The 18,259-nt window shown below is 37.5% G+C and overlaps 1 protein-coding gene across 1 annotated transcript in view; it reads right to left on the bottom strand.

Annotated features, from left to right (window-relative positions):
- The window catches only part of OSBPL11 (oxysterol binding protein like 11), a 100,790-nt gene that overhangs the window by 26,783 nt on the left and 55,748 nt on the right, over positions 1–18,259 (bottom strand). Inside the window, exons 7-9 of the mRNA XM_044252140.1 lie at positions 17,369–17,514; positions 10,284–10,424; positions 2,669–3,167 (exon numbers count right to left, since the gene is read on the bottom strand). Coding sequence (XP_044108075.1) covers positions 2,669–3,167; positions 10,284–10,424; positions 17,369–17,514 — 786 coding nt within the window. The remainder of the gene's footprint in view (positions 1–2,668; positions 3,168–10,283; positions 10,425–17,368; positions 17,515–18,259) is intronic.

Here is an 18,259-nt window from a genome sequence, read left to right as displayed (position 1 = left end):
TCATTATGACTTTGCTATCCCTTTGGGGTTCATAAAAGGGACCAGAAATGTTTTAGTAGAAATAGATCAAGATTTCCCTCTAACAGATTCTTAAAAATAAAACCTTAAATCAGATTTTAAAAATATGCTATACTGCATCATGGTATGGTCTGATAATTAATACTAACAACTTTCTTAATTTGGGAATAATTAATATCTAATGCTGTAGAGTCACAGAACTTTGTCTCAGTTCAATGAAAAAAAGCATTCTTTATTCTATGTATATTAGGAAGAAAAAAAACTAATTCTGTCATGAAAACTATGGTCATAGTAATAAGTCTGTTTGCAAAATTCTGAAGAATTTGGTATGAGGCTACAAGAGATTGAAGTGACAGTTTTCAAACAAATATTATTCTAATAAGACTTGTTTTATATTAAGTGATGCTATATTAAGGATGGTTTTTTAAAAGAAAAATTATAGGAAGAGAAATTACATTAATGAATAATCAACTTATACCAGATAAAGAAGAGACACTAAGGATATTTGAGCTATATTACTAACCCAAGCTCATTATCTGGGTCACTAGCAGACTAAATACTGAACTGAACTCTAATGGTATCTTTCTCTTAATGAATGCTCATTAACTACTCTGTTCTTAATGTTTGCAAATAAGGAAGGGCAAGAGTTATAATAAGTATTTTAATATAGTTAATTCTTAGAATAACCAAACAGATAAACTGAGATTCTCAAGCAGTCTACTTTACATAAAGAAACACCAACTATTTTCTTGTGCAACCTTTACAGTCTTCACAAAGGGCAATAATAAATCAAGAATTACCAAGCAATTTTATAAGGAACCTGGTTCTGGCTGTAATACATTTATATGTAATGGGAGCTGTCAGAAGACATACAGACAACATACTTGGGTATCGCTGAAGGATTTAATAGTAACTGCTGATTCATTTTAAGTTAGAAAACATGTTTTTATTATTTTTCTAAAAATATGTCACCTGATAACCTGGATTTCTGATCTCTTATTCTGAAACTGTATTTGCCGTAAGTATCACACACAAAATCTGAATAATTTAAGATCAGTAAGTTTTGAATGTGTATGATAATAGTCTTATTAGGACAACAGATTCAAAGAATTCTAAAACCTCACTTACATCATCATTAAATGGAATTTCCTCCTAACAAATAAAAACATGTTCCTGTTAGAACAAAATGAATTGTCTAACTCCCATTTTCTGATTTTGTTTACTTTTTATTGGGGTTACAAAAGAAATTTAATTTCTAAAAGGCATTCCACAAATATAAAATAAGCACATAAATACCAAAAATCACCTATTTTAGACCTTCCTCATGATTAACGCAAGGTTAAGATATTAATGCTTTTCCTTATTTCCTGAAGTATTTCCTTCTTGAAGAGGCTACCATCGGATTCTCAGTAACAGCTAACCATCCTCAGGGAGAGTATGTTAAAGGAGGAGGTTCTAAATCTCGCTATGCCTTAACTTTTGTGACCTTGAACATGTCATCACTATGGACTTGTTTTTTTCATCTATAAAATCAAACTGATTTATGAAGATCTTAGAGCTAATGTTATGAAGCTTATAAGTGAAGATGGCAAAATTCTAACTAATAAAACATTAAGACTTTCTAAAGTTACAGAAGCTTTAACTTAAAACATTATTTGGAAATTGCTAAGACTCCTATCACAACAGATCTTAACAATGGGGAAAACTGAAAAGGTGGATAAAGTATTTTCTTCAGAGGTATTTTAATACTATCTCAAAATGTTAGTATCATATATCATAGGCTTAATTATGCCATGCTAACACTGCAATTTTACATTCTGAACATATTATTTAATGCACAAGGGTTTTCCTTTAACATTAAGATGGTAGGGTTTCTTCTGCCTTTATATTTTCACTAACTTTGCAATGATTTTTGTGGAAGTTTTTTGTTGTTGTTTACTTTTGGGGTATTACCTTAAATTATTTTTTCATAACCTTTTGTTGAAGTGAAATTAAAGACTGGCGATGTTTTAAAATATTACTTCCTCGGGAGCTATAAAAGATCAAACTAGAAGATATTTCTAGGTAATATATTTCTTGAGTGCTTTTTGCAATAATGAAAATATGGAAACAACTTCAATGTCCAAATAAAGGAAATGGTTAAATAAAAGATGGAAAATATCTCATTTCATAGGGTATTATACAGTCATCAAAACATGTTTTAAAGTATTATCAATGACATGGGAAAATGAATATTTATTGCAAAATAGCAGGACACAAAACTATATAGAGAGAACTAATCCTAAATTTATAAAACAAAAATAAAAGTACGAACATAAATAGAACAGAAAAAATACAAAATGTATTTGCCTTCTCTGGATGGAGGTATTAGGGATGGTTTATTCTCCCCTTGATATTTTTCTAAGTTTTCCAAATACTCTACAATAAAAAATTTTATATTTAAAATCAGGAAAAAAAATTAAAGAAGATTATTTATATTTATATTTATATTTCTCCATAAATATGAGGTCCCCTTACCCACCATTCTGGAACACATTAAAAAATGGAAAAAAGTGGCACATGTAACATTTTAAATTTATATTTATCTAGCTTCCCCAAACTTACGATTATAGCTTGATATGAAAAATTGGAGAACAGTTTTTCTACTTACCTTCTCCAACCATGGTCACGCCTATCGACATGCCTAAGAATTTGCTCTTAGTCCAGACATGCGCATTTACACACATCTTCCTTTCCGCACATTCCGCATAAAATCCTGAGACTGGAGGATGATGGGAAACCTGCTCAGCAACAAATCTGACTGTATAACAGTCTGATCCCACCTGGCTCAAATTCTCCTCTGACAGAGGAGTGTGATTTGTGACTGCCTGGGTGGGAGAGCTGCTGACAACACTGGATGCCACCTCGCTTTTTGGCATCCTCCAGGAACAGTGAAATGTTTCTCCAATGATAGGATTGTACGGTTTCTTAGCAATGGCTCCTTTACGGCCTTCGTGAAATGAGGTAAGGTAGTACTCAACAAAACGAATCATTCTATCCTCAGCTGTGACTCCATTAGTGATGGCTATAAATAGGTCTGGATGAGACATAAAGTCTGCATACATTTCCAGCAAGGAACGCTTCTCTAGGATAAATGTAGGAAGCACCACCTAAAACAACAACAAAAAAAATCAACCGAAGAGGAAAATTTTAATCCACGTGTGTATCTGTAGAAAACTATTCCTACCTTTCTGAAAACATTTCATTCTAGATGAGTATTAAAAACAAAGTCACAAAAGTACCTGGTCTCATTAAAAAATAAGCATGCTTAAAAGGAAATGAAAATCAAGTGGTTAAGATTAAATACCAATGTACGACTGCAAGAGGGTCAGGTAGAAGACATTTAAAAAAAAATCTTCTAACTTCTAGACTGGATATCAGATAAATGACGGCAAAACTCAAATGCTGGCCATGCCTTTTTTTCCTTTCCCACTTTAAAAATAAATTACAGACGACTGATTAAGATAGAAGAGAAATTTTAATTCCCTGAAAATAGACTAAAGAGATCACCGATCAAAGCAAATACTTTAACTTACAACTTAATTTTAAGCACAAGAGAACTGTCTTTAAGAAGGGACTTTTTAATTTTATTTATTTTTTTATTAAAGATTATATTTATTTATTAGAGAGAGAGAGAGAGAAAGAGTGTGAGTGAGAGAGCAAGCACAAGCCTGGGATAAGAGGCAGAGAGAAGACGACTCTCTGCTGAACAGGGAGCCCCAGACAGGGCTCAATCCCAGGACCCTGGGATCATGACCTCCGACATAGGCAGATGCTTAACTGATTCAATCACCCAGGCATCCCTAGAAGGGAACTTTTTAAGTAGGCTCCACACCCAATGAGGGCCTTGAACTCACAACCCCGAGATCAAGAGCCCCTGCTCTTGAGGCGCCCGACAAGAAGGGAATTTTTGTCTTGTTGCCTTTCGTGAAGATGGTGCCAAAGGTGAAGAAGGAATCCCCTGACCCCCTGCCCCAAAGCAAAGGCTTTGAAGGACAAGAAAGCAGTGCTGAAGGGTGCCAACAGTCATTCGCACAAAAAAAGAAAATCCACATGTTGCCCACCTTCCCATGCATCAAGACACTGCATCTCTGGAGGCAGCCCAGATATCCTCAAAAGAGTGCCCCCAGGAGCCAAGCTTCACCACTATGCTGTATCATCAAATTTCCCGGCTACTGAGTCAGCCATGAATAACGTAGACGACAACACCACACTTGCATTCAAGCACAAGATCAAACAGGCTATGAGAAAGCTCTAGGACATGGAGGTGGCCACCCTGATCACGCCCAACGGAGACAGGAAAGCATATGATCAACGGGCTCCTGGCTATAATGCTTGGGATGGTGCCGAGAAAATCGGGAACACCTAAAGGGAAGTCCAGGTGGCTAAATCTAGTTTTTTCTCATTGAAAACAAAACAAAACAAAAGAAGGATACTTTTGACACCTAAAGCCACGTAAGTTTAAGAAAGACTAGTTTTCGGGATGCCTGGGTGGCTCAGTTGGTTAAGCAGCTGCCTTCGGCTCAGGTCATGATCCCAGCGTCCTGGGATCGAGTCCCACATCGGGCTCCTTGCTCGGCAGGGAGCCTGCTTCTCCCTCTGCCTCTGCCTGCCTCTTTGTCTGCCTGTGTTCGCTCGCTCTCTCTCTGGCAAATAAATAAATAAAATCTTAAAAAAAAAAAAAAAAGAAAGATTAGTTTTCTTTCTTTCTTTCTTTTTTTTTTAAAAATATTTTATTTATTTATTTATTTAGAGAGAGAGAGAGAGAGAGCATGGTGTGAGCAGGGGAAAGGGCAAAGGGAGAGGAAGAAACAATCTATAGCAGCTCAGGGCCCGATCCCACAACCCTGAGACCATGACCTGAACCAAGGTCAAAGTTCGACCTTTAACTGACCGAGTCACCACAGGCGCCCTGTGGATTAGTTTTCTTCACAGCAGAATTGGAGAGGCACTGTAAACTGGTTCAACAAACTAAGAAAGCAGTCCCGTAATATTTTTCAAGAGCCCAAAGATGTTCATATCCATTTAGCCTAGTAATTACTCTTCTAGAAATTTAGACTTAGGAAACAGTATGAGTAAAGAAAAAGAAATGTGCAAGTAAAATTAAAATCTATGTTTTTAAACCGTGGTTCTAGCAAACTTAAATATCGAACTTCCACCTGATAAACTTTATATCATTTAAAAAGACAGTTATAGAAAAAAAGAGATGGTTATGAAGATGATACAACTAATACAAAAGATATCACTGTTTCAGATTCATTTCATGGTGCATTGAACACATACATCTTAATTTCACTTTCTTCTGAAATCCATTAAAATTATATTAAATGTATTTTATACAAAGACAAACCTGAAGATACGAGGGAAGTAGACAAAGCAATAAAAACTTCTTTTAAAGAGAGTGTGCACACGAGCAGGTGCGGGGGGAGAGGGTGGGAGAATCTAAGCAGGCTCCACACTCAGCGCAGAGCCCAATGTGGGGCTCAATTTCATGACCCTGAGATCATGATCTGAGCCCAAATCAAGAGTCAGATGCCTAACCAACTGAGCCACCCTGAAAGCAACAACATTTTGGGAGGTAACTAGAAAGCTGACTCTTGTGCAGTAGTTTGCAGATTCCAGAGAGGGCTCAGGAACTGACAGCATCGGGTATCTCTGGATCTGGAGGTTTACAGGAATGCTAAAATGATGACTGAGTGGAACCTGTGTGTAGAGCAACTGAATCCTTAAATCCCCTCCCCAACTACACACTTCTGGTAACTGCCCCTCTTGCACCCCAGCCAAGTTCTGGAGGTTTTGTCTCCGAAGAGTGAAACAAGGCAGCTTATTCTCTAGTTTGGGGAACATCAGGGGCTTCAAAGAGAATGGATACCATACTGATAACAGGTATGAAGTAACTCTACATGAAATAAACATTAGATGCTAAGATCCTCCCCCACCTTACTCTCTTCTCTTCTACCGCTCCTAGTTGCTTTGCCCACCAAGCAGGAGATCAGAATTCCTTCTGGGGTATTTCACCAACCTGAGAGGGAAAATCTAATGATACTAACACTAGGTTCCCCCAACAAATCCAGATTACTTGTCCTGAGAAGCACAGGCTCCACCCATATGTTCAAAAGTTAAAGTCAGGTTTTTAGTTTCCCTAGACTTAAGCGTGAGCAGAAATCCAAGAAATATCAGATCTCAGATCTCTGAGAAAATCCCTAAACAGGATTACAAAGACCAAAATACAAAGATCAAAAAAAATTTGGGGGGGGGGGACCTTAAAAATAAAGATAATTAATATCTTCAGACTTGAGACAATATTAGATATATGAAACAAATATGCTTTTTGAAAAACAAAATTCAGAACACTTTTAAAACATGGTAACAAAAATTAAAAATCAAGAGAAGGCTCAGAAGATAAAATTGTGAGAAAATCTCTCCACACATAAGAGAGAGAGAGAGAAATGAAGTGAAAAATAAGAGGACCAGAGCAGGGAGTCCAATGACCATGAAATAAAGATTTCAGAGAAAACAGGAAAAAACACTGGAGACAAAGTCATCAGTGAAGAAATTCAAGAAAATTTCAGAGAACCAAATTGTGGCTGTCCTGCTACAAAAGGCCCACCGAGTGCCCAGAGATAATTTCAGACTTCAGGCGACAAAGGACAGATTCCAAATTTTAGAGAAAAACAAACAAACAAAAGAAGTCACAAACAGAAGATGATGAATGGGAATGACATCAGTCTTTTCACCAGAATGCTGTAGCAAGGAGGCAATATTCTAAAGGAAAAATTAACTGCAAGTTAGAACTTCTATCCAAACTAGCAATCAAACATGAGGACAAAATAAAGATATTTCAAACACACATTTTCACATTTTGCCTCCCACAGATCTTTCTCAGAGTTTAAAGGATGATGTGCTCCACTGAAATGAGAGGCAACCAGAAAAGAAGAAAAGAATACAGGAGACGGATCTAGCACAAAAGGACAATGAAAGGACATCCCAGGAAGAAAGCTGTAGAGCAGACACAGGGAAACTGGTCCAGATCAGAGTGATGTGATTCAAGAGAAGATGTATGGAAGACCGTCATCCATGCCCTCCATGCTGCCACTGTTACTGTCTTTTGAAATCTGAGGACAGAATGCTCACGGGAAACTGGTCCCATCTGCATCTGTATTTGGCCGGTGGTGAGCATCTGTGGAAATGCCAACTCTCTTTTCCATGCCCTGCTGTCTGAAGACATTCATTTCACCCAAAGACATGTTCTGGCTTCAGTCTACTGCTGAGTGCTGGGAAGTGGGTCACAGTTTGCTCAGCGGTAGAAAACACTGAGTAGATTCTTCCCTCTGTCCGCATTCCTGCTGAATGGCCAGTAGCTGGCTCACACCAAATGCTCTAACTTTGTGAACCATGTATTTCACAAAATTCATTTATAATTTTGCCTTCTTATGGCTTCAGAAAGGACTCTTCTAAACTTCCTCAATGATTTATAAGATGCTAATGCCAGGGCCTCGGTTTAGCTCATCTTCTCCTAGGAGGTTTCTTCTATGAACGGCAACAGAGCCCCTCCCTTATACAGCTAAACTTGTGTTGGCTATTCACTTTTTCCTAAATTAAGTAACATTGTTATGGGGGTACATATGCAGGTGGTAAAACCATTAAAAAAAAAAAAAAAGTAGGGCTCTATCTAGGTAGGTAGTAGGTTAGATCTAGGAAACACAGGGGACTACAACCAGAAGGGGACCTCAGAGCACATCCTTCTGGCAACGTTCCAAGACCTGATAGGTGAAGACACCTTTCACCATGTTCTTGAAACTGTTCATACACACAGAAGACTGTGTGTAATATATTTCACAAAGAAAGAGTGTTAACTGTAAAAAGAAAATGTACAGAACTTGAAATAAACTACATTATATGAAGAATGATTAGAGGGAATTCTCAAAACTTAAGTGTTGTGTGGTTAGGATAATGAAGTCATAGGAGATTTTTTCCTTTATTTTCTCAAACTTTCTGTGAACTGTATAATTATACTGGATCCATAATATTATTTAAAAAGGAACAAAATGAACAGTTATTACTTATTCACAACACGCAGGCTGGGACCATGGTTACCTTTCTTGCTGCTGTAGTTCCAGCACCTAGCACAGTGTCTGGAATATAAGAGGGGCTCAAAAAATATTTGTTCTATCAGTGTTTTGTTAGAAAAGAAGGTAGATGTGACTGCAGTTTAGTCACCAGATTTCTAAATGTTGCTCAAAAAATATCGTTCTTTTTAACGTTATGTGAATGTTCATAATTCATGGTTGGTTAAAGTTAATGATTTTATATATAAATACTATATATGTATTTACATCTTAATTAACAAGGAACAAATGTCGGGAAGCTGTATTATATATAGTTATCATGCCTAGAGAAAGCTTTACCATCTGGCTTACTATCATAGCACATTCTTTTCAAATGTTCTTATGCCTCATAAACCCCTATACTGTTTTTATGCCTTATAAACCTAAATCTATTAAAGGATAGCAAACACCAAAATAACAAAACAAACCTTTAATACCATTATTCATTTTTTTAAAAAGATTTTATTTATTTATTTGACAGAGAGAGATTACAAGTGGGCAGAGAGGCAGGCAGAGAGAGAGAGGAGGAAGCAGGCTCCCTGCCGAGCAGAGAGCCTGATGCGGGACTCGATCCCAGGACCCTGAGATCATGACCTGAGCCGAAGGCAGTGGCTTAACCCACATTATTCATTTTAACTGATTTTACAGCTAACAGTCTTTTCTGAACCACTAATATTGAAAATATTTCTAGAGCAGAAATATTTCTAAAACAGAAAATGGCACCCAGTTGAAATATTAAGGTTAGATAAAACAGGAAAGGTTAATGGGTTTCTTTAATAATTCCTACAATGTCTATTTCTTAGTAGGCTTTTAATTCAATCCATTTTCTTTTAAACTCCCCTGTAATCACTGCAAGTCTAAATAAAGAAGGAAATGTGTTTTGATTTTGAGATGCTTCAAAGTAAAAGCTAACAGCAAAATGCTTTCTATTTAAGTTACGTTTTACTTAAGTCACTTTCACTACCTTCACTGACATCAAAACCCTTAATTTGAAATATACGTCCTGATGTCAATTCTGAAATTCCTCACTAATGCCAAGAATAATCCCATACTAGTAATATCTAACATGCATAGGTTTTGAACCTAATTTCCTTTTCAAATTAACATCATAGGTTGACTGCTAGAATAAATGAAGATGCACTAATTAGATAGTCTGGAACTGGAAAAGACTGATGTAAAATTAAAAACTATAGACTACTGTTTCTCAAACTTTAATGTACATATGAACACATGGGGATCTTATTAAAATACAGATCTGGTCCTCTAAGTTGGGGGTTGGAGGCTGAGACTCTGAACTTCTAGCAAGTTCTCCAGCAATGGTGATGCTACCAGTCTTCAGACAACAAATAGTCTTCAACAAATAAAACTGTAAGATATTTAAAGTGATTTGATATATTTGTACACTGTAAAAGAATTCCCATTTCTAGTTAATTCAGACCACACTTAAAGTAAGCAAGGCAACAGACCAGAGGACTGCAAAGTATGGCCTTTGGGGAAAATGTGGCCTCTGTTTTTATAAATAGTATTTCGTTGGAACACAGCCATGCCCAGTCCAACATATTATTTATGGCTGCTTTCATACTATAAAGGCAAAGCTGAGTAGTTCCAACAGAGACCTGTGTGTAATATTTATTATCTGGCCCTTTACAGAAAATGTTTGCTGACCTCTGTTATTGATAACACCCAAAATATACGACACAACACGGGAAGAGTAAAGTAGACGTGTCAAAGTCTTTCATGATTTTCTGGGATTATAGCCTTTCCTTTAGATTCTGTATACCAAATGACCTCTTTTATTTGCACAGAAACAAGATTACAGGTGTTTACTTGCCATGTGATTTCCTGCTGCACAAGATAACTGTCACATTATTTATCAAATAAGAAATGTTGATCAAGAAACTCAGAAACCAGGGGCAGCTGGCTGGCTCGGTTCCTGGATCTTGGGACTGTAAGTTCGAGCCTCCATTAAGGGTAGAGAGATTACTTAATAAATAAAATCTTTAAAAAAAGAGCGAGATTAAGAAACCAATTCATAAAGAATAAAAAGACCTGACAATATTAGTAATTACAGGTCGTCCTGACTTACTGCTCACCGTAGCCAGTTATCCCGTTACTTACTCTCGTTAAATCCATGCCCAGCTTCAGCTGTGACAAGAGATGCAGGATGACACTACGTTGCTCTTCCACAGCTCCTAGGTCATCCTCCTTGTTATCACACGTATCCTCTACCTCATCATCTGCACTGATTTCTTCAGGTTCCTTGAAGTCAAACAAAGCAAAAGTCTAGCGTTATAAGTGCTTGCTAATACCCATTAAGAATAAAAGGTTCTTTTCTCTCGGTTTCTTTGTTCAAAAACACTCTTGTGTTTTCTTTATTTTCAATACAGAAATTGGATTAAACAGCAAGCTTTACAAACAACAGATAGGACAGACTTCGTTGCTAAATAAAGGACAGATTTCACAGCCACATTAAATAAAAGAAGAAGAAAAGTATAAACAGCAGACTTGAAGACATTTATACTGGGCCTAAGTGAATCTGGATATGAGCAAAAAATCTTTCTAAAAATATAACTTCCATCAGTTGGCCATGAAACAGATTTCCTTCAATGAGTCCATTATCATTTACACTGAACATACTGTGGTTTTGCCATAAAAATAATAAATAAAATACATATATTTTGTAAACATGGGATTTTTCAAAAAGAGTGAAGTGTCTCATCTGAATCTCAGGCTTTGAGGACTGGCCACCTGTTTGGGGACACCATGAACACCTATAATTTAAGTTGAAGATGCTTTGGGAATAAAATATTTGCTCCCCCCCCTTTAAAAGATTTTACTTATTTATTTCAGAGAGAGAGAGAGAGAGCGAGCACGAGTCAGGGAGGAGCAGAGGGAGAGGGACAAACAGACTCTCACTGAGGAGGGAGCCCGATGTGGTGCTCAATCCCAGGACCCTGGAATCATGACCTGAGCCGAAGGCAGACGCTTAACCAATTAAGCCACCCAGGTGCCCCAACGTTTGCCCTTTTTAAAAGCTTAAACTAGGGACACCTGGGTGGCTTAGTTGGTTAAGGAGCTGCCTGTGGCTTAGGTCATGATCACAGGGTCCTTGGATCTAGCCCCGAAATCAGGCCTGGGAGCCCGCTTCTCCCTCTGCCTCCCACTCTCCCTACTTGGGTTCACGCTCTCTGACAAATAAATAAATAAAATCTTAAAAAAATATAAAGCTAAAATTATACAAGTAAAATTTGTAAAAGTGACTGTACATGTGAAGTCTAACTACTATAATCTGTATTTTGATATTCACTCATTCCTGGAGATGTCTGGTAGAAACTGCAGGGCTGAAGAGAATTCTGGGTGCAGGTATGGAAACCCTACACTTGCTTATGCCATCTTAATGTCACAAAAAGGTTCTCTGCACAGCTCTTTAATTAATCAATAAAACAACTTCTTGAAAAAGTGAGAGTGTTTAACCATCATTTCAACAGCGTCTTAGTTCCAGATAATTGGTTAAGAGAAATTTCTTGTTTCTACTTAAATAATTTTAAGTAACAGTTTCAAATTCCAAGATTCTATAGAATCTTATATTCACCTCTCATGTGTATGTGGGGGGGGGTGTGTGGCCCACCTGTCAGTGGTACCTCTTTTTTAACCTTTATGCAAGAGAGCATTAGTACAGTAGACTTAGGTTTGTTTGTTTTTTTTTTTAAAAGATTTTATTTATTTATTTGACAGAGAGAAATCACAAGTAGATGGAGAGGCAGGCAGAGAGAGAGAGGGAAGCAGGCTCCCCGCTGAGCAGAGAGCCCGATGTGGGACTCGATCCCAGGACCCTGAGATCATGACCTGAGCTGAAGGCAGCGGCTTAACCCACTGAGCCACCCAGGCGCCCCTTGTTTTTTTTTTTAATGTATTTATTTGACAGACAGAGATCACAAGTAGGCAGAGAGGCAGGCAGAGAGAGGGGGAGGAAGCAGGCTCCCTGCTGAGCAGAGAGCCTGATGTGGGGCTCGATCCCAAGGCCTTGAGATCATGACCCGAGCCGAAGGCAGAGGTTTAACCCACTGAGCCACCCAGGCACCCCTACACTTAGGATTTTTTAAAGGAAATGATTTTGATAATGTCTCTGACTTTGATTTTCTCTTCACACAATTAAATTCTATTAAATAAGAAGCCCATCTGTTCTCTGCAGTTAGGCAAAAACCATTCCTAATCAGACATAAAATCAAGAATGTAACATTCTCAAATATTAAGAATATTAAAAACAAAATATGAAACACATTAAAAGTAATGCATTTCTGCTCATTCTTTTATCTGTTTCTCCTTTTCTCCCTTCCATTTTACCAAGGAAACTACAATGCTCAAATTCTCATAATTTAATTAATGGTCTAACTCATTTCCTCATGTTAAGACCATATAGACAACTACTGTTTATATATTTCAGAATTACTTCTGTTTTTACAACCTGAAGGAGTGACCCCAAAGGCTTTCTAAATCCCCCTTTTCAAAGGCTAGGAAGTCTATCAAGAAGTACTTCCTGTTGCCTACTCTAAATCAGTTGTATAATATAGTCTAATAAAGTTTAAGTGTACTTGTGACTGTTTATTCACTATACAATGGGGAAAAGTTGATCATCCTCCTCTCTACATATGGATACCAAATATAATAATTACTCATTTGAGAAATGTTGAGAAAAGTCCCATTAGGTCTTGATTAAATAATGTTCCTAACCCTCTGAAGAGATACCATTACATATGAAGTCAGAACTTGGGACACAGATTAGTAATGCAAATATAACCTTAACATTACTACTTAATACAAAGTTTACTTTGTACTTTGGAAATTCCTCTAATGAAAATAATATTAAAGAAATAAAACATAGGGGGAGCCTGGGTGACTCAGTTGGTTGGGCAGCTGCCTTCGGCTCAGGTCACGGTTCCAGGATCCTGGGATCGAGCTCCGCTTCAGGTTCCCTGCTTAGCAGGGAGCCTGATTCTCTCTCTCCTTCTGCCTGCTGCTCTGCATACTTGTGCTCTCTATCTCTCTGTCAGACAAATAAATAAAATCTTTAAAAAAACAAAACAAAACAAAACATAATCTGGTAGAAAAAATATTTAAGAGTACAGTTCTTGTTTTTTTATAAAAAGTCTTGTTGTTTATTGGAATAGGAAAAAGAGGAATTCTATTAATTACTGATTCTAAATCTTGGTGTAAACAGAAGAACTTGGAAGCTCTCCTTTCTTATCGAAATGTCTCTTCTTAGAGGTCATCATACCTTTCCTAAAGAAAAGCTTAAGGTAAAAGCATTACCACAACTCAAATGAACGTGCACTGAATGTTTGATAGCCCTACAAACCAAGAATGGTTAGCAGACAGTGGCAAGAGCTGTTGAGTTGCTGGGAATTTATAATATATGGACACTGGATGGCAAAGCAAAACCCCAGTATTCCACCAAATTCATACTAACCTCATCTTTATCTTTCTGATTTCTGACTTGGGCACAAAGGAACTGTGGGCTTCGTTCTAGCCTTACTAGGATTTACTTTTTCCATCACCTGGCAACAAAATCTCCCCTACTAGGTATCTGTCTCCAGCTTACATTAACACTCATATTTCAAGAAGGCATGTATGGTATTTTTAGAAAATCCAGGTCTATTCTCATATGCCTGAGTGTAGTGTTTGTGTAATTAAAAATAGTACCTGTGCATTTATTTCTTTCTACTTACACTCAGTGATATATCTGGTCTACTCACTATTTCAAGATTTGGAGGGCGCCTGGGTGGCTCATTCAGTTAAGTGTCTGCCTTTGGCTCAGGTCATCATCCCAGGAGTTCTGGGTTCAAGTTCCGCATGGGGCTCCCTGCTCTGCTGGAAATCTGCATCTCCTTTTGACATCGCCCACCTCATACTTTCCCTCTCGAATAAATAAGTAAATAATTTGGAAATATAACAATGTTCTTCGCCTTCCCATCTCTGTGTCCCACTTTAACTTACATCTCTCTAACCCCCAACATCCCTTGTATTCTCATTGAGAAGAGTGAAGATGTTCAAGTGTATAACTTACAGTTTGTAACTTTCACTTGCAAATTGCATCTCTTATCCTGATCGCTCTCTAAAACTTAGGTTTCATTATTTCTAATTGCTTTTTTAAAAAAAAAAAGTTTTTTTTTAAATGTATTTGACAGAGAGATCGTAAGTAGGCAGAGAGGCAGGCAGAGAGTTGGGGGGAAGCAGGCTCCCCACTGAGCAGAGAACCCAACGCGGGGCTCAATCCTAGGATCCCGAGACCACTACCTGAGCCGAAGGCAGAGGCCCAACCCATTGTAAACATGAGCCATGTTTACAATCATATATCCTCCTCTCAACATAAAATTCAGCATGTTCAGGGGCTCTTGGCTGGCTCAGTTGGCAGAGCGTCTGACTCTTAATCTTGGGGTTGTGAGTTTGAGCTCCACACTGGGTAGAAAGATTACTTAAAAATACAATCTTTAAAAAGTAAACATGTTGGGGTGCCTGGGTGGCTCAGTCTTAAGCGAATGCCTTCAGCTCAGGTCATGATCCCACGTTCCTGGGACAAACCCCGCATCGGGCTCCATGCTTGGCGGGAGGCCTGCTTTCCCTCTCCCACTCCCCCTGCTTGTGTTCCTGCTGTCGCTGTCTCTCTCTCTCTGTCAAATAAATAAATAAAATCTTTTAAAAGAAGTCAACACGTTCATAAACCATATCAAATCTTTTCTCTCAAAAGGCTCTTTCCTCCTAATTTTCCTAACTTTGTGACTGACACCACAATTTTACCTAATCATTTAGGTTCACAAACTTGGGAATTATCTTTCATCCAATCCTACAACCAATCACAAGTCCAACTGATTTTCATTTGAAATGCATATTACCTATTCATTTGTCTTCATTTCTACCTCCATAGACTTCTATCAACACTTCAATTCTAGGTCATATCATATACCAATCTTCTTAAACATAACCCATGCTCATGATTCTATCATCTATTACATAAGATTAAATTCTTCTGTATGATTTTATGCTCCTTAGAGGCACAGTTTACGTTGTATTTTATGAGTGGTGGCTCTGGGATTATCACTCCCCAGAGAATGCAGCATGAATGGTCATCTGGATTTGTAAAATCCAATAACCCTATGATAATTTTCCATAATCCAGGTGCTCTGCTATATTCACTTTTTGTTCATAACAATCTTATAAGCCATTATTATCCCTGCTTTACAGATGAGAAAATTGAAACTAAGTGGTTAATTATTGATCCACATGTTAGTAAACGACAGGACCCGGGTTTAAAAACCATCAGGCAAGTTTTCACAATAAACCTTCATATCCCTGCTCCTACTATTCCTCCATCAACATTATCCTACTACTCTTCTTCTCTTCAAATCCTGTGCTCTTTCAAAGCCTGATTCCAATTCCACTTTCTCTCCAAAGCACTCCTCTTCCACTCTACTCAATACATCTTTCCTTCTTTCTTTCTCTGAAGGCCATATCCCAACAGCCTAAACCATGTCAATTAAGATGAAAAAAAAAAAAAATACTACTTCATGTTATCCTCTCATTGTCTCCGTGTATATGTAATTGTGACTCCAGGCAGATTAGTAAGTCTCTCTAGTGAAAGAACTAAGTCTTCAAGTTTTTGTGTCTCCTCTAATTCCTAACATTGGACTTCTCATACACTGGACATCTTAATAAATACTGTTGGACTCTAGAAATGAGCTGGTCAAGAAGTTACAGGGAAAAAAAAAAAAGCATTTAGTATTTTTTTTTTTCCTTCTCTCCTATCCATACTGCTGCCATTGTCTGCCTCATTAAGCCAAGGTCTTGGCCAGTTTTGGAAGTCTCAGTGCCACGTACTACTTCTTTTTCTTCCTTCTTTCTTTCTTTTATTTTTTAAGATTTATTTATTTATCTGGGGGGCAGAGAGGGAGAGAGAAAAATCTCAAGTAGACTCCCAGCTAAGCACAAAGCCCAGCAGGGGACTTGATCTCATATCCCTGAGATCATGACCTGAGATGAAATCAAGAGTCAGATGTTCAACCGACCAAGATGACTTTTAAGAAGTAATTTGCTAATGGGACACCTGGGTGGCTTAGTAGGTTAAGTGTCTGCCTTCGGCTCAGGCCATGATCCCAGAGTCCTGGGATCAAGCCCCAGATTGGGCTTCCTGCTCAGTGGGGAGTCCGACAGTCCCTCTCTCTCTGCCCCTCCCCCTGCTTATGTGTGTGTTCTCTCTCAAATAAATAAAATCTTAAAAAAAAAAAAAAAAGTAATCTGCTAATATATAAATAACCATAACCTGTGCATTGTTACTCTTGACTCAGTAATTCTACTTGGGACTATAACCTAAAGAAATAATCCAAAGTAAGAGGAGAAAAAAAAAAGTAAACAAGATGACATAGTGTTATTTATAGTAACAGAAAATAACAAAGAGCCTAGATATTTAATAGCTTACTTCAACATTTAGAGTTTTAATTTATTAATATAATTATTAATTATATGGGCCAGACATAATGCTTATAAGAAGTACCGAGTAAAAAGAGCTTAAAATATAACTATCTATGTAATTATGATTATCATTAAAAAATAACACAAAAGGCAAAAGATCAATATAATTTTTTACAGTGGTGGAACTATGACTAGAATAAGACATTGCTTAGCTTCTGAGAAATGTGGAATAAATAATACTACAAAAAAATAAAACCCTGAGACCATGCTAATTGGGGTAACACCAAAAAAAAAACTGGTTTGGGAAAGAACTTAAAACAAAAAAGACTTAATAGTAAATTTTTAAACTTGTAAATTTAATAGTTAAGTATCTAATAATGTTAAGATTTAAGAAGAAATGTGAGAGAGAAATACTGTGCAAATAATCTTATATTAGGTAAGTTAACTCTCTAGAAAAATAAAAATAATGTGAACTGCAACTTTTAAATACAGTTTTATCAAGCAAAAGTGAGCCCAAACTAAAAAAGGCACATAACTTAACCTGCAAAACACACATGTACAAGTATACAACAGATCTCTTCTAAAACAAGTACTGTTTAAATTAGAAAAACAATGTCTACAGTCTCAAGAATGTCGTGCTGGTGTTAGGATGACTAGCATGCACTGACAACGAAAAGAGAACCGAACCTTTTTAGTGAGTCCTAGTTTTATATCAAAACCGTATTTTCACATTACCGTACCCTTGCTAATGGTCCAGATTCTTCAACACACTGCTCTTCAGGGACTGCCACTGGTTTACTTTGCTCAGTTGCAAAAGGCTGGTCAGCTCCATTTTTATAGTGGTTTGATAAAGGTATCTTTGGTTCTAACCACTCGATTGTCGTTCCTGATGAAGTAAGAGAAAACTTTCGCTGAAACTTGCTCATAATCTGGAAAGTTCAGCAGATGTGGATTTTATTAAACAATTTTGTTTTGAGCCCACAAGACTAAAAGCAATTCAACCTGCTAAGAGACTCTGCAAAGCAGCCACCTGTATCTCATTAGCATGAGCACGATGATTGGGTATTTTACAACACAGCAACTTGCAACTTGAAATCAGATACCTTTTAAAAAAAAATCAACCCTGAATGGGACTGAACGTCTTCTGGGAAATCTGTAAGTCATAATGTATTCCTGCCCTGAATAGCTGATTTGCTACCCTTTCTGTAAAAAACACTGTCCCTCTCCCTAATGATCAAAAAACATGCAATTAGGCTTTAGGGAGTCAGAATTACAGAAGGAGCCTGGGAATTTGAAACGGCAAAATCTTCTTCCTTTTGGGACTGAACCTTATTCTCAGTAGCAATTTTCTAACCATTCAAGGTGGTTACCTTGATCTAACGTTAAGTACTGCAAATACAAGTCCCTTCCTTTTGTTTTTTATTTTATTTTTTAAGAATTTATTTATTTACTTGACAGAGAGATATCACAAGTAGGCAGAGAGGCAGGCAGAGAGAGAGAGGAGGAAGCAGGCTCCCTGCTGAGCAGAGAGCCCGATGCGGGACTCGATCCCAGGACCCTGGGATCATGACCTGAGCCGAAGGCAGTGGCTTAACCCACTGAGCCACCCAGGCGCCCCCCTTCCTCTTGTT

Source organism: Neovison vison, chromosome 6 (assembly GCF_020171115.1).
Source record: "Neovison vison isolate M4711 chromosome 6, ASM_NN_V1, whole genome shotgun sequence".
Classification (NCBI taxonomy): Eukaryota; Metazoa; Chordata; class Mammalia; order Carnivora; family Mustelidae; genus Neogale; species Neogale vison.
This window is presented reverse-complemented; position numbering and strand designations above follow the sequence as displayed.